At 45.9% G+C, this 26,144-nt stretch overlaps 1 protein-coding gene across 1 annotated transcript in view; it reads right to left on the reverse strand.

Annotated features, from left to right (window-relative positions):
• Window positions 1-26,144, reverse strand: part of MYO5B (myosin VB) — a 340,313-nt gene that overhangs the window by 173,402 nt on the left and 140,767 nt on the right. Inside the window, exons 2-4 of the mRNA XM_059409632.1 lie at window positions 20,961-21,071; window positions 8,139-8,310; window positions 4,562-4,706 (exon numbers count right to left, since the gene is read on the reverse strand). Coding sequence (XP_059265615.1) covers window positions 4,562-4,706; window positions 8,139-8,310; window positions 20,961-21,071 — 428 coding nt within the window. The remainder of the gene's footprint in view (window positions 1-4,561; window positions 4,707-8,138; window positions 8,311-20,960; window positions 21,072-26,144) is intronic.

Raw genomic sequence — 26,144 nt, forward strand, 5'->3', positions numbered from 1 at the left:
CCAACCCCCTCAGAGCATCAGGAGCTGGAAAGTCTCTGATGCGAGCCACATCAAGAAAGAAAATCTGTAGGGTCAACTGAGTGTAGACAAAGCAGGAAAGAACAGCCAATGAAAGAAATGTTTCTCCAACAAGTGGTGTTAGAAAAATTGAACAGCAACATAAAGAAACTGGACTACTTTCTTATACCACACACAAAAATAAACTCAGAACAGACAAAAGTTCTAAATGTGAGACAGGAAATCATCAAAATCCTGGAGGAGAACACAGGCAGCAACCTCTTTGACCTCGGCCATAGCAATTTCTTACTAGACACATCACCAGAGGCAAGGGAGATAAAAGCAAACACGAACTATCGGGGGGATCCATCCAGATAAAAAGCTTCTGCACAGACAAGGAAATAGTCAACAAAACTAAAAGGCAGCCCACGGAATGGGAGAAGACATTTGCAAAGGACATATCTGATAAAGGGTTAGTATCCAAAATCTAAAAAGAGCTTATCAAACACAACACCCAAAAGCAAATAATCCAGCTAAGAAATGGGCAGAAGACATGAACACTTTTCCAAAGAAGACATCCAGATGGTCAACAGACACACTAAAGATGCTTAACATTACGTGGCATCAGGGAAATACAGATCAAAACTTCAATGAGATACCACCTCACACCTGTGAGAATGGCTAAAATCAACACAGGAAACAACAGATGTTGGCGAGGATGTGGAGAAAGGGGAAGCCTCTTGCACTGTTGGTGGGAATGCAAACTGGTGCAGCTACTCTGAAAAACAGTGTGGATGGAGGCTCCTCAGAAAGCTAAAAATAGAACTACCTTATGATCTAGCAATTGCACCACTAAGTGTTTACTCAAAGGATACAAAAATACAGATCTGAAGGGGCACCAGCACTCCAATGTTTACATCAGGGTTATCAACAATACCAAACTATGGAAAGAGCCTAAGTGTCCATCAACTAGTGAACAGATAAAGAAGATGTGGTATAAATACAAATCCACACACATACACACACACAGGAATATCACTCAGCAATCAAAAAGAATGAACTCAAAAAGAAAAAAAAAGAACAAACTCTTGCTATTTGCAAGGACAAGGATGAAGCTACAGTATATTATACTCAGCAAAATGAGTCAGAGAAAAACAAATACCATGTGATTTCACCCGAGTGGAATTTAACAAAATGAAACAGATGAACATATGGGAAGGGGAACAACAACAACAAAAAAGGAAACAAACCGTAAGAGACTCTTAATAGAGAACAAACTGGGAGTGATGGCGGGAGGTGCGTGGGAGATGGGCTAAACGGGTGGTGGGCATTGAGGAGGGCACTTGCCATGAACAGCACTGGGTATTATATATATGGGATGAATCACTAAATTCTACTCCTGAAGCCAATACTATACTCTATGGTAACTAACTAGAATTTAAATAAAAACTTGAAAGAAAAAAAAAGAAAAGAAAATCAAATCCCCAGTGAATCAAGAGATATAACTGCTGAATCCAAGGCCAATGGAGTCACAGTCTCCCAATACCTCAAGTCATTAACTTTGGTTTCTTACACTGATTACTTCACCCAGCTGTTCCGGTGATCAGATGCAAGGCGCACTGTGCTAAGCTGTGGCTACTTGAATCACAACATTATTTCAACAGCTACTGATAAATCAAGGAGGAACTCAACCCAGTCAGGAAGTATTGTTTAATGAATGTGGTCTAGCATCTGGAAATGAGAGACAAGGTCCATACTGGAAATACAGCAAAAACTTTTCTGCCCAACAAAGATTCTGTTGGGGCTTCCAATGTGTCTCTCGAATCAGTAAGAAACCGTAAGCTGCTGACACCAGAACATTCAAAAATAGCTCTCTCCCATGGCCACACATGCTGGACTTAATGCTTCTAATGCGCGTTCATGAGCAAAAATTGCATAAGAATGTCAGCAAAATTATTTGGCTACAACCTAGGACTCAGTGAGTAAAATGAGTATAAACTTTAAAACCCTGAAGGAAGCAATTCCTGGTCCAACTTTAACATCCAAACCCCTTAATTGTGAAATTCATAAACCTAGGGCAAGGCTGTATCATCACCACCCTGTAAAACTGCATCCCCTTCCCTCTAGTGCATGTGAACATGGACCCAAGCAAATGAAATAACCCAAGTATCGAATAACCATGCACCCAGCTCCAGGCATGGAAGGGAGGAATGGGGGCATTTAAGCAGGAGGATCTATGGTGTGAAGAGCTCTGGAGGCTAGGAGGCTATCAGGGCACCCCAAAAAGTCTTCAGTAAAAGAACCCCAGCAACTTCTGATACATCTAAGTGCAACTGGGTAAGAGGAGAATGGGACGGAAAACAATGATAAACGACATCCATCAAGAGACAAGTCAAAGAGCTGCTAGAACTTTTAGTATAGTAGAAAGTCATCAGAAACAAGCCACACTCGTGTGTGTGTGTGTGTTTTAAGATTTTAGAAGAGACACAGAGAGAGAGAGAGAGTGTGTGTGTTATGTGCATGCATGCTTTTGAGTAAGGAGAGGGGCAGAGGGAGACAATCTCCATCAGACTCCCCTCTGAGCAAAGAGCCCAATGTGGGGCTCGATCTCACAGCCCATGAGATCATGACCTGAGCCAAAACCACAAGCCAAACACTCCAATGACTGAGCCACCCGGGCACCCCTCACCTTCTGTTTTATAACCACAAAGAAGACATCCTCCAAAGAAAGGAAGACAGTTGAAGACTCAACGCAAGTGATTCTCCCAAAGCATGGGAGCCTGTCCCAATCCCAGGTCTTTCTCCACTTTGCCATACTCTTGACCTCCCACAGTAACACCTGAGTGGGGCTGCATACTAAAACACCGAAGCACATTAAAACCCATTCTTCTCTCCACATGTCCTGACCATGAACCATGCTTTCCGTCAGGAGGTTTGCATCAATAAGTTATCAAGCTAAGTGATTTCTAGTCAAGCCCTGAAGTAGATTAATACAGTATGTAGTCTTCTTCATGGCATTAGAGTTGTCAAAGGTAGAGACCATTTTATCCCCCCAGGTGCCCACCACACTTTAGAGAAATAAAATGGTTATGGATCATTCTGTTTGTTGAATTGCTCATCCCTCCCATTACTGCTCACATTGAACATGGTCAGTAAATATCCATAAGGAAGCAGAAATTTTTCTACACTGAGTTATACAATCAGCAAGGCAATACTAAATCAGGAGAGAAGTCTACAGAACAGCCTTCTTTCACAGAAACTTTCACAGGGCTGAAAATGATACCCTGAAATCCACTGAAACAGATCATCTGAGACGGGATTCCCCTCTCACGAAATAAGCCAAAGCAGCCCTCCTCCCCACAAAGGACTTCCCTAAGTTTGCTAGCTCCATAAGGAGTTCTCCAGAGATGGCAAGAAAGATTTGCTTGGAAAGATCCAGCATGTTAGCATTAATAGGAATATGCATTTCTACCAAAACGTCGGTGAATCTATCTAACCCCACCTTATGCCTGAATAGTTCAAGACCATTGGTGTGGTGATTAGTTTTACATGTCAGCTTAGCTTGGCCTAGGACCCCAGTATTTGGTCAAGCAGTAGTCAAGGTAGTGCTGGTGAAGAGATTAGCATTCCAATTGGCAGGCTATCTTTTTTTTTTTTTTTTTTTTTTTTTTAAACCCATGACCCTTCATAATGTGGGTGGGCCTCAACCAATCAGATGAAGACCCTAAGAACTTAAAAAAAAAAAAAAAAAGTTTACCTTCCCTGAAGATAGAATTATGACAGCAGACTGGCCTCAGACTTGAAATACAATATTCACTCCTCTGGAGGTCTCCAGCCTGCCAGCCTGCCCAGCAGACTGCACAACCACAGAAAACCATTCCTTAAAATAACCCACAGACCCCTCCCCAAACACACACATTCTCCCTCTCTTTCCCTGCTACTGGTTTGTTTCCCAGCAGAACCCTAATAGAATCACCTAACCCACTTTCCAATGAAACAGACCTGTACCCATCTTTCAGAGCTTAAAAAGGGGGGGGGGGGCAAAACAGAGGAGATTGACTTAAGTCTCTAAAGAGAACTCTAGACCCACTATACATAACCCCTGTTTTAAAATTCCCATTTCAAATGCTTGGTAGCTCAGGAAGTTCTCGGAGTCCTGGTTCCTTCAAAGGAAGCAAGACTTCAGCGGGATCTGTGAAACGCATGGTAAGCTAGCATGGTGAGGCTAGAAAATGAATCTGTTACCCCAGGAGGGGAGGCAAGCAATCTAAAAGGCAGGCAAGGACAGAGGAAATTGCAAGGCATTTGTTTTTGTCATTTCTCAGAAAAACTGAATGAAGTCTTAGGAGCCCCTGCTCCTCAAGGAGAAGTTCAGGTTCACAGGATGACAATGACGACAAGGGGAAAGGCAGAGAGAACTAGAACCTGAGTTGGATCTGTCCCCAGTACTTTCACGCAACCCCAGAATCACCACTCGACCACTGGGCAAAAGCAGCCAAGGAAGGAGACACTTCCCTTTCTGCCCTCCGACTACCCAGGACCGCCGGGCTGAAGTCTTTCTTACCTGGCCATCTGCTTGTAGGCTTCTTCTGCCACAGCAAAGATGTGTGGGTCCATGTCCCCCATGTTTTGGCCGCTGTAGGCATAGATGACATCTTGACCATAGATTGGCAGCTGCTCATAAGGATTAATGGCAACCAGCACGATCCCTGCAAACAGAGAATGCAGTCAGATTGCTGACAGCAAGACGGCCAGCCGGCACAAGTCTTTTAAAGGCCTTGTTTATATACATCAAAACAAAACATGGAGTAGGAAAATGAATCACAACCAATCACTCAACTAAATCAAGATGTGTCTGAGTCTCCACCAGGCACTGTGCTAGGCTTCGGCGGAGAAAAGAAAGCCGGGCCTCCAAATACCCTATAGTGTTGAATAAGCATGTGTGCGTGCACATACACAGATGCTCAGCAAACAGCCCTCCTAAAATACACGTGAAGTGCTGCACAAGCAAATCTTGTCACAACCGGTGTTAACTAGGGGATGCTGGTGAATTACTTGAACTCTAGGTGCCCCAGTTTCCTGGACTATAAAACTGGGAATCCTAATTACCTTCACCTGCTTGTCTTGCAGGTAATGATTAATAAAGAACTCTTGGACCAGCATCTTGCATAGCAAGCACAGAGTGTTAGATTTTTATTAGCTCACATTATTTTATATCATGTATTATTTTTCACTTCTTTAAAGAATGTTTTGTATCTCCTGAAAGTATGTCACAATGACGGACTCAAATACATGTTGCATGAAGAGTCAGCAAACCATCGAATACCCCCGATCTTTCATGGAAAGGCAAGGTAATATTGGAGAACATACAAAGAAAAATGAAATCCCATCTTCAAGAAATTCATGCCTTTTTCTTTCCAATAAGAGCACAGTCTGGATCTCAAGAAAACCACTGACAGAGGTACCAAAAAAATGGGAGCTTTTCCAGTCATGTGGGAAAGTGCAAGAATGGAAAGGTCATTGCCAAGACGGGAGATCTCCTACACGGTGTTCCCCTCTGGTGTTTGAAAAGGTACACGAGTCAAGAAAATGAGAAGAGAATGGGGAAAACATCTGCCCCCAAAAAAGTATCTGATAAAGGAGTAAAATATCCAAAACCAATAAAAACAACTCTTAAAACTCGAGGATCAGAAAATGATCCACCTGATAGAAAAATGGGCAAAAAATCTAAACAGAGACCTCCCCAAGACCCAGAGACGGCAAATAAGCACATCACATTACCACCAGGGAAGTACAGATTACAGCTCTAAGGAGATACCGCCACACACACATTCAAATGGCCAAAACCCACAACACAAGACAACACTGAATGCTGGTGAGGATGTGGAGGAATGAAAGTTCTACTTCGTCGCTGGGGGAGCACAAAATGGTACAGCCACTTTGGTGGCTTCTTACAAAACATGCTGTTACTGCAGAATTCAGCTTTCACACTCCTTGGTATTTATCCAAAGACGGTGAAAACATTCTATGACACTAACACCTGTACATGGATGTTCATGGCGGCTTTGACAACAGCCAAAACTTAGGCAACTACGAGTGCCTTCCACAAGTGACTCAAACTGTGACACACGCAGATAATGGACTGTTAGTGTTATAAAAGGGGGCTTATCAAGGTATGAGAAGACATGGAGGAAACTGAAACGCCTGTTACTAAGTGGAAGAAGCCAATCCAGAAAGGTCACATGATTCCAACCCTACACTAGCCCACAGAAGACAATATGATGGTGGCAGCAGGGAAGATCAGTAGTGGCCAGGGAATGGGGGGGAGGGAGGGATGCACAGGTGAAGGCCAGGGGATCGGAGGGCAGTCAAACTACTGTCAGGGTACCATCATGGTGGATCCATGCCGTCATGCATGTGTTCAAACCCACAGAATGTCCATCCACCACGACTGAACCCAATGGAAACGAGAGACTTTGGGTGATAACGATGTGTCAGCGTGGGTTCTTCGGTTGTAACAAACGTATCGCTCTTGAGCAGAATGTTAACAGGAGGTGAGGCTGAGCATGTGTGGGGGAAGGGGGTGTTATATGGGAAATCTCTCTCTCGTACTCATTTTCGCTGTGAACCTAAACACAGTTGCTTTAAAAAGTCTAATTTAAAAGGAAAAAAACATACCAGAATACTTGGAATCATCTGGTGTACTACATTTCAGGCTAAGGGAGAGAAAGACACCCACCAAGTCTTCAAATGGAAGTCTGTCCAAAAAGACAACCTGGACTGAAAAGTAACACCTAGAACTGATATATTTCTCCTAAAACTAATGACTTGGAGGAGTCTCTCAAAAACAGCCTTAACATGTTGTCCTGCTTGTTAGAGGGCTGTATAAAAGTCTAATTCATGTAGCATTTTGGTATTTCAGTATTATACTCCGAGGTCACATGTTTTCCTAAAATGTCTCAGCCACTTTCAGAGCAGAAGGAAGTGCTTCTTGAGGACTCCATATCCTGTGCCATGTTGGTCACTCTGAACAGTTGACACCGGAGGGGTCAACTCCAATTTGGAGAATTATGTACCAATACCAGGGGCTATTTTAGAAAGGAGGACTTTAAAAAGTGAAGCTGATGGTTTTGTTGTTGTTGTTTGGGGTTATTTATTTATTTATTTATTTATTTTTAAAGCCCAACTTGTTGAAGTCTCTGATAACTGATGGTCTTTTTCAAATAGGCTTCTCACCAGCAATCAGGTTGAAGAAGTATTTGCGAAACTACTTCTCAAGCACTGAAGTCTAGCAGAAAAGCTCAGGGAACTTAGGAGACAACCAACCAATTCCAAACCGAAGTGGAATAATATCACAGTGCAAAAAACCCTGGTCCTGAGGCCTCCCTTGTGATCAACAGAGAAGACCAGGGCTCAAAGCACAGCAGGGACGACCCCCACCACCACCCCCCAAAGCAGCCACAGCCTGACTGCTCAGCCAGACCCCAAAATGGTTTGCTCCTCAGACAATCATGGACAGGCCTCCCCAAAATGGTTTGCTCCTCAGACAATCATGGACAGGCCTCTGGTTTTCACCATACCACTTCACACTCCCCAGAAAAGAAAAGAAAAAAAATGGAATGCAGGAAATTGAGAAGTTTCAAGAAAAACAAAAATGGAATTTATGGACTTTTGTTTTAAAGCATTTGTCATGTTTTCTGCTCATGAATTCGACAAATATTCATCATGCACCATGTTTGTACACGGCAAGGGAGAGGTCAGACAAAGACAGACTATCTTAGGCTAGAACAGAAGCCTGCTAGGCATCGGTTTCCGGGGGTGTGCCCAGTGATGGCACAGACACCCGAGCTAGGACCCTAGAATGCCTCTACTGCTTTCCTACAGACCCCAGACTACGCCGAAGTCAGTCAAGCCACACCGTGTGGTCCATTTCTTTCCTGGTTGAGCTGTGATTTCGTCCCACCGAGATGCAAGGTGGCCTAATTAAGCACATTCTCTGATTGCAAACCCTGCAAGGGTCTCGGATGAGAGGTACTTAGGAGAATGCTAGTAGGATTCCTAACTATTAGAGCTGAACACGTACAGTCTGAAGATCCTAAGTCCTTTCAAACCCATGCAGACAACAGAGGCACACCACTTACCACAGTAAGTGTAGATATGGTTCGACTCCAGGAAACGGACCTTTAAATTGTGCAAAACTGCAGGCTCGTGTAGGTAGCTAAGGGCAGTGAGGTCATTTTCTCCCACCAGGATATCTGGATTCCGCAGAAAAGGCAGCTGGTTGCTTTGGACATCAATGGGGTATTCCCGAATCTAAAGAAATGCATGTAATAGACACAAAAAGGCAGGGTTAGGAAGCATGTAGCCTGCATTCGCTGTCCTGTCGGCTAGGGTTACTGCGCTCACATGATCCTGAGTGATGGAGACCAATAACCCATTCTAAAGAAGGGCCAACTGAACGGAATGTTCATCTTGCCATAAGAGATGCCGAAAACTTGCTGGTGACATAATCCCAATGTATTGAGATAAAAAATGAATAACACTAGAGATTTGGAAACACAATGAGATTTAATGACATATTCTACTGGCTTGTCGAGCTCCTCCATAGTGGGTCTTTGGTTGTGGTTGCAATAGGAGTACTGCTCCTTCTCCCAAGCAGCCAACTTTCTTTGCTCTCATTTAAGGCTCTTGCTTTCCTCTCCTCATCAACTGACCCATTCCCTTTTTATTGGGATTGCCTTACAACTAACTGCGCTACATGAATGCCCTCGAGTTGTACATCTGTTGCGCGACAGGCCGACTGCAAGCTACTCCAGAAAAATCATTTCACTTTAACATGTGTCACCAGGGAGTCTCAAATGCAAGGTGCCATCCTTGTGACCCTAGCGTGACACTTAGATGGGAGTACTCCGAAGATGTTTATTGACAGGACAGACTTATAACTGACTTATGTATATAAATATTCTATGTAATAAAAAGATGATGTTCTTTAGTGTTTAAACAGTAGACTCTTGGCTTGGGTTACCATGTTTTATCTAAGTTTTTTCATGGTGTTCTTTAAAATCTAAAAACTTGTAAAAAAACAGTTTCTCAAACACTACTTATGTGTAGGCAGAGTCTGGGGTGGGACCCAGGAATCTGAAATTAAAAAAAAGAAATCTACAAGTAGCTCTGCAACAGGTGGTCTATAGATATTTTAAGAACCACTCTTATATAAGCCTTTCAGGAAATTCTATGGGCATAGCCTCAATTTACTGGAATAAATTTTTTTTTCCCCAAAGAACATAAATATCAATGTTCTCTCTTGCCCCACTTTTAGATGGTCTTGCACAACCAGATCTTAAGGTATACTATAGTCAGCACATATAGGAATGGTGCTAAAAATCGGCAGACAGACAAAATCTAATAGCAGATCCAAAAATAAATGCAGACACAGAAGGAAAATTTGTTCATAACACTGAAGTTATTAAAAGGAATTTTCCTTCTAATTGCAGCAGGTAAACTTGAAGCTGTTTAGAGAAGAAGAACTGAACTTGTGTTCTAGTCTCATTCCCTCATACAAAGTAAGTTTTAGATAAAACAAAAGAATAAGACCAAAATGAGAAAGAAAATGTAGTCCGGTAGTTTTAAAACCTTCAGAAGGAAGTACTTTTAAAGAATGATGGGAAAGTCAGAAGTATGTTGCAAATTTTTGTATTTTGACGATCAGTAGAATTTTGAAGCCATCATAAAACACAACACATGCAGAGTAAAATGAGAGAGGGGGAAAAGGATCTTGCATTACATAACAGAATTAAACTTAGTAACCGAAGTTTTAAGAAGTCAAACAGAAAACTAATACCCTGGGATACCTGGGTGGCTCAGTCCTTTTAAGTGTCTGCCTTTGGCTCAGGTCATGGGAACCTGCTTCTCCCTCCCACTGCTTGTGCTTTCCTTCTAGCTCTGACAAATAAAATCTTTAAAAAAAAAAAAAAATACCCCAACAGAAAATTATGTATAGGATACAAGCCACACACACACACACACACACACACACAAAAACTACAGACCACATGAAAAACTATTCAATGGCCATTAACCAAAGAAATGCAAATAATAGATCAGCAACACCATTATCCACCACATAAGCAAAGGTATAGAAACTGCTAAGACCTTCAATAGAAAGGATGTGGCCACACAGGTGTGCTGTGCCCAGGTTCAGATGGACTGACCTTTTATTTTTTTTTTATTTTTTTTTAAAGATTTTATTTATTTATTTGACAGAGAGAAATCACAAGTAGAGAGGCAGGCAGAGAGAGAGAGGGAAGCAGGCTCCCTGCTGAGCAGAGAGCGGGACTCGAGCCCGATGCGGGACTCTATCCCAGGACCCCGAGATCATGACCTGAGCCGAAGGTAGCGGCTTAACCCACTGAGCCACCCAGGCGCCCCTGGACTGACCTTTTAGAAGGCAGCTGGCAACAGCCCGTCAGACCCTTTCATGAATAGACTCTTTCTTGGCCTCAGGAGACCATCTCGCAAATGGGCAATGATCTCAACAATCTATAAATCGTGAAAGTTAAACCTGACATACAACTGTGTTTACAGACAAGCAGCTACCCACAGCATCCTGCTGAATTTATGAAGAGAATGAAATACAGCAACATCCCCACAAATTAGCAACAGTTAGCCATGTGAGTGAGGTTTTCTTTGTATACGTTCCTATTGGGTGGGGTTATGTATGTGTTGGTGTGTGTGTATCAAGGCTCTTCTTTTTGTGAAAAGGTCTTTTACCAAGTTTACTCCATAGAGGAGAGCAATAAACTAGCTATCACTCCCTAGCAGGATACAGAATTTCTAGAAGATGGGCAACAAGGGGAAATGGAGTTGAGATTTTAAGTTCTAGAGGTGATGGCTCTCCCCCACCCGCCACCCTTTGCCTCTAGCTGGGATCCTAACTGCACCCTCCCTCTCGCTGAGTCTGTCTGTAGACCTCCCCGCAGAGATGTCCCCGCCCCTGGAGCGACAGGTCTGCTCTGCATGTCCTGTGTGGCTCCGCACCCCACGCCCAGCCCTGGTACGCAGCCCAGGACACAGCCAAGTACAGAACCACAGCCCAACCCCTGGTTGTTCAGATCAGAAAGCAGGGACCTGAGCTCTGAGTCTTTAAACCCTGAGACAGAAATGCTGGCATTTCATTTTTCCTCAGATGGAACACTCCCTCGAAAACTCTCCTCCAAGTGCACAGAGGGAAATGCATATGCAGTTTTGTGAAAATAAGGTCCACAAACAAGCCAGTGGTGCCGGTTACAGGAGGACTGGAAAGTCAACATGCCCCGAGCCACAGCAAGGCTGGAGGAGGTGCGAGTTCAGCATCTAACGGAACAGTGTCTGGGCTGTGAGTGCATCCAGGGGGAAGCAGGGAAAGAGAGACTTAGGGGTTTTCTTTAATAGGATTTTGATTCTAACACTGCTGTTAGTATCGAACGTTCATGGCTAACATGGTTTTATTTGAAATCTAAGCGTTCAAGATGTGATCAGGGACCATGACAATTTCCTGGCACAAAAGACCTCACAATGTAGTAAGTAGGTCCATCGGAGGTGAAGAGGCAACCAAACTTTAACACTCGTGACAAGATTTAATTCTCCGTCACCCTCCCATAATGAGCAGGTCTGCTCTGCATGTCCTGTGTGGCTCCACACCCCACCTCACCCCGAGATGAGGAACTGATGGCCATCTCCAGCTGGTCCTCACCTAGCATATTTGGACTAGTAAAAACTTGAGAATATAGAGGAAGAGGTTAGGGGATTAGTCCATACTTGCCCTTTCCAATAGGCCAGCACGTGTGGCTATTGAAATTAAATTCACTGAAATTAAACACAATCAAAACTTCCATTTCTCAGCCCGCACGAGTCCCATTTCAAAGGCCCAGTGGATACCTGTGGCCAGTGACTACCTCACTGGCCAATACAGACAGACCACAGTCCACTGTACCAGAATGTTCTTCTGGAGAACATTGGTCTAGATTGTTTTACACTCTATGGGTCTATGGTTTTAGAATACTTAGTAGATGCTCAAAAATTATTAGCTGAATGGAACACTGGATTTTTTCATGACCTCTCTCATATCAACTCATACCCGTGTTATACAGAATTACATAAAGAGAACATGATCCTAGAAATACCCTTGCGTGACAACTACCAACACAAAGATTTGGGGCTAAGAAGAAGCATGTATGGTAGATAAAGCCAATTTCTTTCTCCTACTCTACCCACAGAACTAGAGATCCAGAGAAAAGGAAGCTAGTACTAATACGGGTAACAGCTGGCAGGGAGTGGGTGTTGACCCTGAAGGGCTACACATAGCGTACTCTGGCACCCAACTAGAGAAGTCAAAATGGGCTCAGAACCATGGTGGAGCTTTTAGGTATGGTGTCTACCACGGTACATGTTCCTGGTTTGAGATGTCGGCAAGAAACTCGGAAGTAGGGGCCCAAGGGGGTTTCAGAAAGAGTGTGCATTTAGGAGGAGTATGAAAGGTACACTGGAGGTAGAGGCCAGTATGCCACCAAGTTGCTAATAGATTTCTAAAGATTCCTGGCCTTGACCTTTTCATTTTCTAAATCCTATGCTTACATATGTATTAGATTCATTACAAGTTAAACCAAAAGCCCCCACAAGGATACAGACGTGCTGTTTTCACTGCTGTATAACCAGACCCTGGCATATCACAGCGCAACTGCTTTTAATGAATTGTGAATAAATGGTGATACAAGTAATTAAGGGAAGAAAATAGCCATAAAGGAAAACATAAAAGTTATTTTAAACAAAATGACAGCAGCATAAAAATACAGAGTCCAAGTTAATCTTTTGATTCCAAATTAGCCAGAAACACAGCTTTGACATTCTGCTGGAATCGTGGGGTCCTAGTTTGGCTTTTGACTAGGTGGGTCTCAGCAAAGAAAAATCCAGACCACTTCCTCTATGGGCTTAATCCAGGGTTTACTCAACCTCCACACTATTCACATTTAGGATGGGGAGTGTGGGTGTTGCTGGCTGCCCTGGGCATTCTGGGGTGCTTAGCAACATCCCTGTCCTCTACCTGCCTTAGCAGTAGCAGACCACCCTCCTTAGTTAGGACAACCCAAAACGTATCCAGACACTGCCCAATGTCCCTGTGCTGGGTGGGGTAGGGAGAGAACAGGGAGCAGAAATCACTGCCTCGACCATCTCTGAGCAGAAGCAGCCAGGCAAAATGTCCTAACTGATGGAAAATACAGCAGAGGGATACAGCAGAGGAAAGGGGCAACGGTAACAGGACACAGATCCCTCCAGAGATGGATGCTGGCAGTGATCGCACAGCAGCGTAAGCGCCCTTAATGCCCGTGACGGCACACCTCGGAAAATGGTGAAGACGGTCATTTCTAGGTTACGAGTATTTTACAATAAAAATATTTCCATTGGAAAATTATAGCCTACTTTAGGTAAGATAACTAATTGCATTGGTAACAATATAAATAATAGACCTTTATGCACCATTTGTTCTATACCTTTAAACGTTTTTTGTATATGTACAAAACAAACAGAATAAATACAGTCTTCCTCCCATTATCCTTGCCATCTGAACAAAGACAGCCTCAACTGTGGATTATTGAGCTACTGGAGGCAAAAAATTATTAGGTGACCAAACAAATATTAAAGAACAGAAATAACCAGTAAAATGAAAATCACTTGCACTAAGAAGTTCTACTGGGACAAGCGTATTGACCACTCTGAGCTCTTACTTCACCAGCTGTGCACACAGCTGACATTTCCCTGAACTGCACTGATGAGCCCTGTGGACATTCTCTAGGTGCACAGGTCTGAGTGCGCCAATGGTCAAGCGCAGTGGTCCAGTTCTTCTGCAACATTTGCTTCTGGGCATAAAGAACCAAGCTGGCCATCTCCTGGCTGTAATAGCTTGCGATGTTTGGCATCGTCCTCAGACCTGAGTAAGAGGGCCCCTTCCCTGGGCCCTGCATCTTCAAGGGCTCCATCGTTTTAAACACAAAACAGAAGCTTATGAAAGAATACATGGTCACTCTGCCCCTTGGCATCAGGCTTCGGTGCTGACGCAGTGAGATCTGCAGCCCTCGGCACACTGGGACTAAGCCATTTGGCACACTGGGACTAAGCCATTCGGCCCCAGGGAAACGCTCTTGCACACCTCTTGCTCCACGTTGTCAGGTAAGACAATGGCCGCCAGGTCCTAGCAGGCCTGTGGACTCTAACACTGCCAACACCAGAGACAGATACCACTTCCAGGTGTGGGGAGGAGCCAGGCAGTCAAGATGCTTAGAGTAAATAAAGCAAAGGCAAATTAAATTGGCACATTAATCCTGCCTTTCGGAGGCACAACTGCAAAGAAAATTCACACATGGAAATACCAATACCAGGCCCAGTGTCAGGTCCCCACTTCCCTAGAGGCTCGGGGCTCCAGAGGCCCTCACAAATTAGTACAGTGTTTGTAATCACGGCAACACGTCAAGAAGGAGATGTTGCAATACTTCATGATTCATGTTCCTCTGCAGTTTCTTTACATACAGGTACAAGCACAACATGCTTAAAGACAACAGTTATTTACACAGCAGCCAGATGGAGATGGAAGAGTAGAGAGTCGCAAACATGTTTTTAATATATTAGATGTTTTCGTTTTCAAAAATCAGCAATGTGGGTTTCACGTGCCTGTTGATGAAGCATGTCTTTACTGGCAGAGGCAGGCTCACACCCACCCGCTTGCCTTGGCCCCACCAATGTTCAAGGGCTCGGGTATGTGGAGACACAGGTAGGATACAAACACTGAATACGAACTCCAGGCAGGAGACACGCAGAGATGGAACATACCCAACACCATAAAGGCCATGTGTGAAACAGTCACAGCTAATGTCATCCTTAACAGGAAAACCAGAGCTTTTCCCCGACAGTCAGGAACAAGACAGGGATACCCACTCTAACCATTACTATTTAACATAGTACTGGCAGTCCTAGCCTCAGTAATCGGGCAACAAGAGGAATAAAAGGCATCCAAATCAGCAAGAAAGAGGTCAAACTTTCACAGACAACATGATATTCTATTTAGAAAACTAGAAAGCACCAAAAAATTGCTCAAATATATGAATTCAGCAAACTTGCAGGACATAAAAATCGACATAGATATCTGTTGCATTTCTATACACTAACAATAAAGCAGAAGAAATCAAGGAATCCATTCCATTTGCAACTGCACAAAACACCATAAGATACCTAGGAATAAACCTAATGAAAGAGGTTAAAAAAAAAAAATCTGTACTCTGAAAATGATAGAACACTATGGAAGAAACTGAAAAAGACATAAGGAAATCAAAAAACATTAGATGCTCATGGATCAGAATAATATACATTGTTAAAATGTCTATGTTATCCAAAGTAATTTACAAATTTAATGTAATCCACAAAATACCACCAGCACGAATGGATAAGGAAGATGTGGTCCATATACACTATGGAGTATTATGCCTCCATCAGAAAGGATGAATACCCAACTTCTGTAGCAACACGGACAGGACTGGAAGAGATTATGCTGAGTGAAATAAGCATAGAGAGCAGAGATAGAGCCAATTATCATAAGCAGAAAGAGCCAATTATCATGTGGTTTCACTTATTTGTGGAGCATAACAAATAGCATGGAGGACAAGGGGAGAGGGAGAGGAGAAAGGAGTTGAGGGAAATTGGAAGGGGAGGTGAACCATGAGAGACTATGGATACTGAAAAACAACCTGAGGGTTTTGAAGGGGCGGGGGGTGGGGGGTTGGGGGAACCAGGTGGTGGGTATTGGGGAGGGCATGTACTGCATGGAGCACTGGGTGTGGTGCAAAAACAATGAATACTGTTACGCTGAAAAGAAATTTTAAAAAATAAATAAAAAGACAAATGTATATTGAGGAAAAAAAAAATACCACCAGCATTTTTCCCAGAACTAGAACAAACAATTCTAAAATTTGTATGGAACCACAAAAGACCCCAGATAGTCAAAACAATCCTGAAAAAGAAAGGCAAAGCTGGAGTTACCAGGAAAGTATGGTACCGTCACATAGATCAGACACACAGATCAATGGAACAGAACAGAGAATGCAGAAATGGACCCACAAATCTCTGGTCAACTAATCTTTGACAAAGCAGGAAAGAACATCCAAGGGGAAAAAAGAGTCTCTTCAAAAAATGGTGTTGGGAAAACTGGACAACACGCACAAGAATGAAACTGGAATGAAACTTTCTTACAGTACAAAGGTTAATTCAAAATGGAGGAAAGACCTGAATGTGAGACAGGAAACCAAAATCCTAGAGACAAACATAGACAGCAACCTCTTTGACCTCAGCCACAGCAACTTCTCACTATACACATTGCCAGAAGCAAGGGAAACAAAAGCAAACGTGAACTACTGGGACCTCATAAGATAAAAAGCTTCTGCACAGTGAAGGAAACAGTCAACAAAACTAACAGGCAGCCCACGGAATGGGAGAAGACATTTGCAAAGGACATATCTGATGATGGGTTAGCATCCAAAATCTATAAAGGGCTTATCAAACTCCACACTCAAAAAGCAAATAATCCAGTTAAGAAATGGGCAGAAGACCTAGACACTTTTCCAAAGAAGACATCCAGATGGCCAACAGACACATGAAAAGATGCTCAGCATCGCTCATCATCAGGGAAATGTGAATCAAAATCACAAGGGGATACCACCTCACACCTGTCAGAATAGCTAAAATTAACAAGTCAGGAAATGACAGATGTTGGTGAGGATCCAGAGAAAGGGGAATCCTCTTACACTGTTGGTGGGAATGCAAGCTAGTGCAGCCATGCTGGAAAACAGTGTGGAGGTTCCTAAAAAGTTAAAAATAGAGTTACCCTATCACTCAGCAATTGCACTACTAGGTATTTACCAAAGGATACAAAAATACAGATTTGAAAGGGCACAGGCACCCTGATGTTTACAGCAGCATTACCTACAATAGCCAAACTATGGAAAGGGCCCACGTGTCTACCAACTGACGAATGGATAGAGATAAATATACAATGGAATATTATTCTGCCATCAAAAAGAATATTTTACTATTTACAACAACATGGATGGAGCTTAAGTGTATTATGCTTAGTAAAATAAATCACTTAGAGAATAATAAACTTCAGGGCACCTGGGTGGCTCAGTCAGTTAAGCATCTGCCTTTGGCTCAGGTCATAATCTAAGGATCCTGGGGTCAGCCCTGTGTTGGGGTTGGTGGGTGGTCCGTGCTCAGCAGGGAGTCTGTTTCTCCTTCTCCCTGTCCCCCACCCCCACCCCACCACCCCTTGGGCTCTCTCTCAAATAAAATCTTAAAAAAAAAAAAAAAAACAGACAAATTCCATATGATTTCACTCATACATGGAATTTTTGTTTGTTTGTTTTAAGTAGGCTCCACACCCAGTGTGGGGCTTGAACTCTTGACCCTGAGATCAAAACCTGATCTGACATCAAGTGTTGGCTGCTTAACCGACTGAACCCCCAGGCACACCACCATATGTGGATTTTAGGGAACAAAATATATGAACTAATTACGGGAGGAGGAGGAAAAGAGAGGGAAGCAAACCATAAGAGGCTTAACAGACTGAGTCTTGATGGAGGGAGGCAGGCAGGGGGATGGCTACACAGGTGCTGGGCATTAAGGAGGGCACCTCCCATGATAAGCACCGGGTGTTGTATGTAAGTGATGAATCACTGAACTCTACTCCTGAAACCAAGATTGCAATGCTCACTAGAATTTAAATTAAAAAAAAAAAAAAAAATTAAATGCAAAACCATGGAAATGGTGAATTTCCCCTGCCACTAGAGGGCAGGAGTTACAAGGGAGGTGGAGGCAAGATCCAAGGGCTGCCAGGTTCAGCTCTGCTGCAAGCAAACAAGGAGGGAACTTGGCATCAGCACAGTCTGCCAACTGGCAGAGATGCCCCACCCCGTTTAGAAGCAGCACAGCGGTAAGGGTGGGCACACCTGGCTACTCGGCACCCATCACAGCCGCGGGGAGACAGAGAGGACACTCTCCTTTTCCAAGAAGTTTCCCATTGGCTTGAATAGAAAGTATCTTACATTGTGCTCAGGAAAACAAGCCAGGCACGGGACAAATACGGTAGAACCCAGAGCCATCAAACTCAGACCCCGACAGTGTTAGCAGTACCTGCAGGGAGGAGTGGGGAGTTAGCACTGAATGGAGACAGAGTTTCCGTTTTGCAAGATCAAGAGTTCTGGACGAGGATGGAGGTACAACAAAGTCGAAGTACTTTACGTCACTGAACTGTGCATTTAAAAATAGCTAACGTGGCCAGTTTGATGTTTTGTGTATTTGACCACAACTAAAATGATAAGCGACGATGAAGAAGAAACATCTCAGAGGAACACTAAGAAGCCGGACCACCTTGAGCTGAACACACAAGCAAGCATAAAGTAGAAGCTTGGGGGGGAGGGGGGAGGACACTGTTGTTCCAGAAAAGAACGAACATATCTTCGCCCTTCGCCACCACAGGGAAACCCGCACTCTTGGACTGAGGTGGTGGAAGGATGTGGAGCACTGCAGCTGGATTCCGGCCAGCCTGACACACGAGGACACTCTCAGCTACAGAGCAGAGGCTCTTCAAGCTCACAGAGGCCAGTCCTCCAACTTCTGCCCTCCTGCCTCTGGGCCACCGCTCGCTCAGCTTCGTCGCTCCCAGTGACCACTTGGTCCAACAGTGGCCAAACCACACTCTGCAAGTGACCTGGACAGAGCTGGAGGTTCAGAGGCCATTATTTCTCCAGGGCTGCTGATGTGCACCCCCGGCATCCCTTCTGATCACACGCTGACTGGCCACATAGCAGGGGGGGGGGGGGGGGAGGTCCGGGGCAGCTGCCAGGATTAGTCACACTGGGCAGATTCTCAGCTGGGGAGGCAAGCATCTGCTGTTTTAGCAGCGCGGCAGGTCATTCCTCACTACCTCTGTACAAACCTTTAAAAATACCCACCCACTTAAAAGATCATCTAAAATGAGATATGTTGGAAGAGAAGTCACACCACTCAAGTGGGTGAACTAATTTTATTTTGTTTGGGGCGTGGGGTGGGAAGTTATTCCACAGAGTAAACATGATTCCATCTGTCGGGAATTTAGATTCGCGCCTCAAAAGCAAGAGGAGGCGAGCCATGTCCACCTGCCGAGAAGGGGAAGGTGAGGCGTGCACACCTTGGTGTGAACGTGTAGCTCAGTGTCCCAGTTTTACCGAGTGATGGGCTTGAGGGGATGCAGACAGAGGTTAGTAAGCGGAACTGTCCCATCTTGCTGCCGACCCAGGAGTTAATCGCCAACCACGGTATATACTATGTGAGCAAAGACTAAGACAAGGTCCATTTCTCAAGTAGGTCATTGCTAATGAGAAAGACAAGATCAAGATGCTTGAAGGAAGGAGGAACAACAAGACAGTCAATGATCAAAGGCTAACTGGTGTGGTCCCAACTTTGAGGGCTACTGCAATCTCGGGGGGAGGCCGGGAGCTCCCCGGCCTTCCCTCCACCCAACTCCTGCCCCACGGCAGCCCCTCCAACATAACCCACCCTGAGGCCAATGCTTGCTTTCCTCCTGCCACTTCCCTCAAAACCGGTTTCTCAATATGGAATCGAGAAAGGGGAAAAAAAAAAAAAAAAAAAGTCATTTCCCGTGGCATTCATCTTTCTCAGGAGGACTTATTTCACGGAGCCCAATACCCACATAGCACAAGGCCTAACCTTGTCGAATCTCTGTGCTGTGTGCCTGAAACTCATGTAACACCGTGTGTCAAATGCCCTCCTGCAATGCCTGTTTCTCTCGCAGTCACCCCCCACCATAAGGCCTGCCCACATGACGTGTGCCTGTGTCCTCAGGCCACCTCTCTGACCCCTTCTTCAGAAGGTGCCTCGGGGCACAGGCCTCCTTTCCTTCAACATGCAAAAGGAACACCGTGTAGCCTCAGAGCTTTGTCACACACATCCACCCCTGCCTGGGACACTCAGCACACGCATTCCGCCACCCTGAGTCCTCAATGGCCAGCTCCCTTCCACGACCCCTGCAACTCCCTCAGCACCTTCCCCTCCTCAGCTTGTCTTTTCTGTCCTATTCCTTATCCACCCACCTGTGCCTCACGCAATGGGTCACAGCACTCTGCTGTCCCTCTGTGCTCCCCACAATGGCGGGGCCGCGTACACCCCCAAGACCCCACACAGTGCGAGCATTCAAATATTTGTGAAACGCACACTTCACAGGGAAGGCTAGTCACAAAAGCTCGTGGGGAAAAAAAAAATCCGATGGTGCCAGAGGAAGAGTTCAGGGTTGACTACTTTGTCTTCCCTTTGACTGAAGACACTTGAAGGGCAGCTATAAAGCCATCTCGCTACAGTAGCCCACGCACAGGGAGGGCTCACATGCTGGGCACTGTTCTAAGCACATGTCACATAGCAACTCCTTTTTTTCTCAAAAGACCCCCAGACAAACCATCACTCAAGCGGAACAGATGAAGTAACTGGTACAGAAGGACACAAACTTGCCCAAGGGCACAGAGCTAGCAATGGCTGGGGGTCCCAATCCCCACACAGGCTAGGTCCAGAGCCAGGGCTTCAACCACTCTCCCATGTGCTGTCTCTCCTGGCACCTCCTGCCTCTCCTCCCAATGATGCCTCAGCCCCACGAAGGGAACCCTCCCTTCCCTTCCAAGAAGATCCTTGCTGTGGTCACGAGAGATCTCTCGGTGGCCAACACCAGTGGGCGTGGATTTCTTATGCTTTACCACTTTCACATACATGATCGTCAGCAGGAACAAAAAGATGCCAGGGGCTCAAGCAGCTCTCCTCTGCGGGGGGAAACTCCAGCCCGCAGCAGACCACCCTGCCCGGGCTGGCAGACCCCCATGTGCCCCCGCACGGCCCGCACTTACTGTCCCATCTTCCAGTCTGAGCTGGAGGCTCTTCTCTCCCTCTTTGTAGTCCTTGGTTAATTCAGCTGAGCGCCACACTTCATCAGGGTCAGGGATCCAGACCCTTGTGTACTGGAAGATTAAAATGAGAAAGTCAGAAATAAAGCTTTCACATGTCTACACGGGTATTGCTATCTCGGAGGGGCCCTCTGGAGAATTTATAAAGCCGTCTTGACACATCTTCCTCCCTTCTCATTTCAAAGCACAAGGTGATCTAAAACCCTGACAAGTGAGTAACTCAGAGGACTGGGGACAGAGGGCACTTTCCAGATCCTAAGAGAATGCCACAGATCAATGTAATTATAATTCTGCCAGCAAGATCGCCAAGCCTGCGTCTGCTGATGTCCACCAGAGCTGCGTACCATCGTCTCAAGGGTGGGACAGAAGAGCAGTGTTGGTGGGAACATCTAGTGAGCTAGGATGAGGAACAAAACCACACATGCCAAAGCTGAGACAGAAGAGACCATCCTCAAATCTTGGGAACCTCTGCTCTGACATGCTGCATTCAGGGACAAAGCCATTTTCTTGCAGAAGCGAAAGAAAGTATAAGCAAATTGAAAGTGTATTTACATATTCCTGAACTGCCAGCAACCTCAATTTACTTGTGCATTCTTTAAGCCCAAACACGCACCCAAATCCTGCTCAAGCTCTCCCAGCTGCTATGGGATTTGCATGGTCAGGAAGCCGGCCAACCCCTAGCAAGGAAGAACACAGCCCTGGGGAAGTAAGGCCTCCCGCTCTAGCTGGGGGCTGTCGGCCAGGACTGCATACTGTCCTCACCTGAGAACGTGACAACACAGAGACTGAGTTGCACCTCAGCCCGACTCAGAATCTGAGGGGACAGAAGAGCTCCCACGGCGAGTGTAATGTACAGCTGGGAACCCGCAGCGCAGGGGCACGGACCAGCAGCATGGGGCCGGCGGGCCGGGGCTCTGAGCGCTCTCGGCAGCGTGCCTTCCTTCTGTCCGACACACTTCTGCATTTTATAGGTGTGTGATGGGCACGGGGCCTGTTTGCCTTAGAACCTGGCTCTGTGGGCACACGTGCGCTCACACCTGGTTTCACGGCCACAGAACATCCTCAGCAAACCTGAGACTAACAGCTCTTACGACCAGAAGGCCAGCCGGGACACGAGTCTGGGTCCATAGAACCGACCTGCCGCTCCAAGTCCAGAGCTGGCAGCCCATCCTCGGCCTGCGCCCAAGCAGCCAGCGGGCTTTATTGTGGTCTTGCCTTTTCACAACGCTCTCCTCCAGATGGTCACTGCCCCTTTAAAAAGCAAGCCCCTGGCCCTTACTGCACCGGCCTCGAATTCACCAGCAAGAGGAGTAAGTTGTGAGGCAACAGACTCACGACGCTCATTTCCACCCCAATTTGCGCCCCTGGCACCCCTGATATCCCAGCCCAGGATACGCCGCCAACGTCGTCTTTTGCATTCTGAAAAACCAAGTTCACAGGATCACCTCCCTCCCTCTGAGCTGCTGTAATGATCGTATCTTCCGATACGATCTCGATTCTCGACAGCTTCACAGCGCCTCAGCACTTCGGCATAGACATTAAACGCTCTGAGCCACCTCCGGAGAAAGCTCTGAGCCTCTGCCAACCGGAACTGTCAATGTGGCTTCTCCCCTCGGGTGCCCCTCCTCCACTGTCCTGTAAACCGACCTTCCATCAGCTGCAAGGACTTTTCAGATCTTGTCCCCATGCCTCAGGTGAGGGACCTTTCCTCAGCGACACAACAGTTGTCATCCCTCCGAGCTCACTCCTGGGATCTCCCGTCCAGGCCGAGGGAGCACGGCCTACCCAAGAAATTGTACACAAAGTCTCCACGCTGTGTAAATGGGGTTGGAATGGCTCCAGGGAAAAGGGACAAAAAGAGTAAGGGAAGTCCCAAGAGGAACAGAGTGAAGAGAAGGATGGTATGCGGTCATCGTCATGATGCTGGACATCCTGGAAGCCCCTGGGCCCAGTCCTGGCTCACCCGGGGGCTCCTCTGGGCGGAATCCTGTAGTCCACGTCCCACTCACTGACCTGTTAACTGCCCCAGCACCGGAAAACCTCACTGCCCGGCACTAGCTGCTTACTTCTTATTCCGTGAGAGTCCGTCTATCTGCTTAAATCAGTCTCTTATCTCTCAATAGACTGAAAACAGTTACTGGCAGGAAACAGTCTCTATTCTCCCACAGAACTAAGCACAGCATCAGAGCAGTTCTTTGCTGCTCCAACTGAGGAGCCGAGGCTCACCATTACCTGCGAGCGTGTTAGGAGCAGAGAGCCCCTGCCTCCACCTGCACCCACCGAATCAGGGCTTCCCCAAGTACTTGCTCTTCTGCTGCTTCAGTACGTGCTCATTCTTCTCTCTGTGCACGGCTCAGCAAACCAGAGCCCTGAGCCAAGTCTAGTGTGCCCCTTGCTTTTGTGCAACCCAGGACGTAAGTATGATCTTCAAGTGTTTAAATGGCTATGGGGGAGAAAGAATGATATCCAGACGACAACATGTCAATTACAGGAAAGTCAAACTTTGGTGTCCGTGAAGTTGTTGGAACACAAGCTCACACTCCGCTCACATACAGTCTACAGCTGCCCTGCTCTCGGATGATGGTTGTGTCGTTGTGACACCCCGTGGCACTGAAAGCCTGAAAGGTTTACTATCTGCCCATTACAGTGAAGCTTTGTTGCCTTTCCCTTTGTACACGCTATTTCAGCAGCTCAGAACACCCTTCCCTCACTTGTCCATGTGGGCAGAGTCGGAGTCCCAGGCTCCTGTCCTCACTGAACCCTGACCTTCCCTGTGCCCTCCCGAGTTAGCCCTTACTAACTCTGAGTGGCAGGAACCCCTTCTATGATTAACTTCACGGTTTTGCATGCATTTCTCTTTTTTTTTTTTTAAGATTTTATTTGACAGAGATCACAAGTAGGCAGAGAGTCAGGCAGAGAGAGAGGAAAGCAGGCTCCCTGCTGAGCAGAGAGCCCGATGAGGGGCTCGATCCCAGGACCCTGAGATCGTGACCTGAGCCAAAGGCAGAGGCTTTAACCCACTGAGCCACCCAGGCGCCCCGGCAGGCATTTCTTTCACATCCATGTCACCCCACTATCATCAGGTCTTTCAGATACGCTATTGCTCAGTCTCCCTGGCATACAGATGCTCAATAAATGTTTTCTGAGACAGGAATCCGTAAACAATGCATTTATGAGGCATCAGGTTTCCAGGTAAAAAACACTATGATATGTACCATGTAATCAGGTAAAACATGGAGACTAATCACCTGACTTTATGTCAGTTAGGTGGGCAATTCACATAAAAATACACTCTAAGGAGTGATGGGACCAATTCCTACGGACAGTAATAGCGATTCAGCAGGGACAGGCAAGTCAAGAAAAGGGAAGGCGGCAACAATTGATGCCAACTGAGGACACAGATGGCCAAAGGTTCCCATCATGTTTTAAAGGACACTGTGTATTCCACACCTGGTCAAGCAAGTTCTAGATTCCAATCAAGGAGACATTTCAGCACCTACTATGGGCCCACCGTGCTAGACGCTGTCCTGTTTTCTCCAACCCCACCATAAAGACACAGGTGGACATGTGCTGAGATCAGAGCAGTTCACACTTAGAGCAGCACTAAGTGAATCCTGCATTGTGATGATATGGGATGGGGGACATCTGCAGGTAGGCCTCCCCGCAGCATTCTGCTTCCCCATCTTTATCTTATTTCATGGATTCTCAGCTTAAAGTGTCTCCAAATTACCGAGCAGAGCTGTTTACCCAATGTCATGCACGCACAGTTGATGAGCAATGGACAGGACTGCCAAGGGCAATTTTAACCATGATCAAATTTTGCTTTACATGCTGACTTAGCCAGCAGCCCACCTTCCCTTCCCTCCCCAGAGCTACCCACCCAAGGAAGATCCATTGCCTCTGTAATCCCAAACAAGGCAGGACATGATCGATGCAGAGTAAACAGCCAAGGAAACAGGCTAAGCAGGGAGAGGGGAGCCCCACAGTAGCCAGCAAAGACTGGAGGCAGGCAGGCAGATCGGAGCTGGGGAGACTCGCAGGATTTGGAGGGAGGTTTCCTTTGGATTGTGAAAATGATCTGTAACTAGACAGAGATGGTGGTTGCACAGCACTGTGAATGCATTAAATGCCACCAAGCAGTTGACTTTAAGTAGCTAATTTTATGTTACGTGACTTTCACCTCAATTCAACAAAAATTGTTTTGGTTTGCAGAGGATGCAAACAGCACTGTATACTCCACTAGCATGGGTTCTCCTAATATCTGAGGAAACAGTGAAGTATATTCTTTTTAACAGAAAGCTATCAGTTCTACAGGCCAGATAGAAACTCTCTAGAACCAAGGTTCCATGTTGCCTCTCCTTCAAGGAGTATCTTCTAACAAATCCGACCTCTACACCAGCTTTCCTTGGAGGGAGATTATAGGAAAGACAAGCCTGACCCATATAACCCAATCACAGAGCCACTCATCTTGTCACCCACACCCCCCTTAACAGCGCTTAACTCCATCCTATCTAAGGAGATCCAAGTCTGACTTGGTTATCAAAGAACTTGTGATTTGTCATTTGGAAAGAGCCCTGTGTAGTATCCGGAGAAGGCAGGTCTTTGTGAACAGAGACGCATCAGTATCAAGAACTACTCTTGAGCCCCCAACCTCCAGGGGCCTCTCCTCCCTGTCTGCAAGAGCCTGCAAAGGCAGTTCTCCACTGGAGGGAGTGGCTGCCCAGGGCGGGAACGCTCAACCCTGGCTGCAGGTTAGAACCACCTGGGGAGGCTTTAGCTTCCCCATGCCACGTAATGCATAATGCAGCACACCTATCACATCAATCCCCAGGGCCTGGACCAGGCAGTTCTGTAGCTGTACCCAAGTGCAAGCTCATCTGGAAGACAGCAAGCTTGTTGTTTCACCTGGTAACTGACTGGCAGGCACCGTAGACTTTTACTGCCTATGGCTTGGCATGAAATTCCAGCCTGAATAGCCTTGATCCTGAGCTAAAAGCATAACCTCCAGAAAGCCCTTGCACTAAAATGTCAATGTTGTATCAAAAAGGGGGCAACATTTGCCTATTTGCACTCACCACCATGCAGCAGAGTGTGTGGCTGAGCCCATGGGCTCTAGAGTCAGGCAGC

This window comes from Mustela nigripes, chromosome 8, assembly GCF_022355385.1.
Source record: "Mustela nigripes isolate SB6536 chromosome 8, MUSNIG.SB6536, whole genome shotgun sequence".
Lineage (NCBI taxonomy): Eukaryota > Metazoa > Chordata > Mammalia > Carnivora > Mustelidae > Mustela > Mustela nigripes.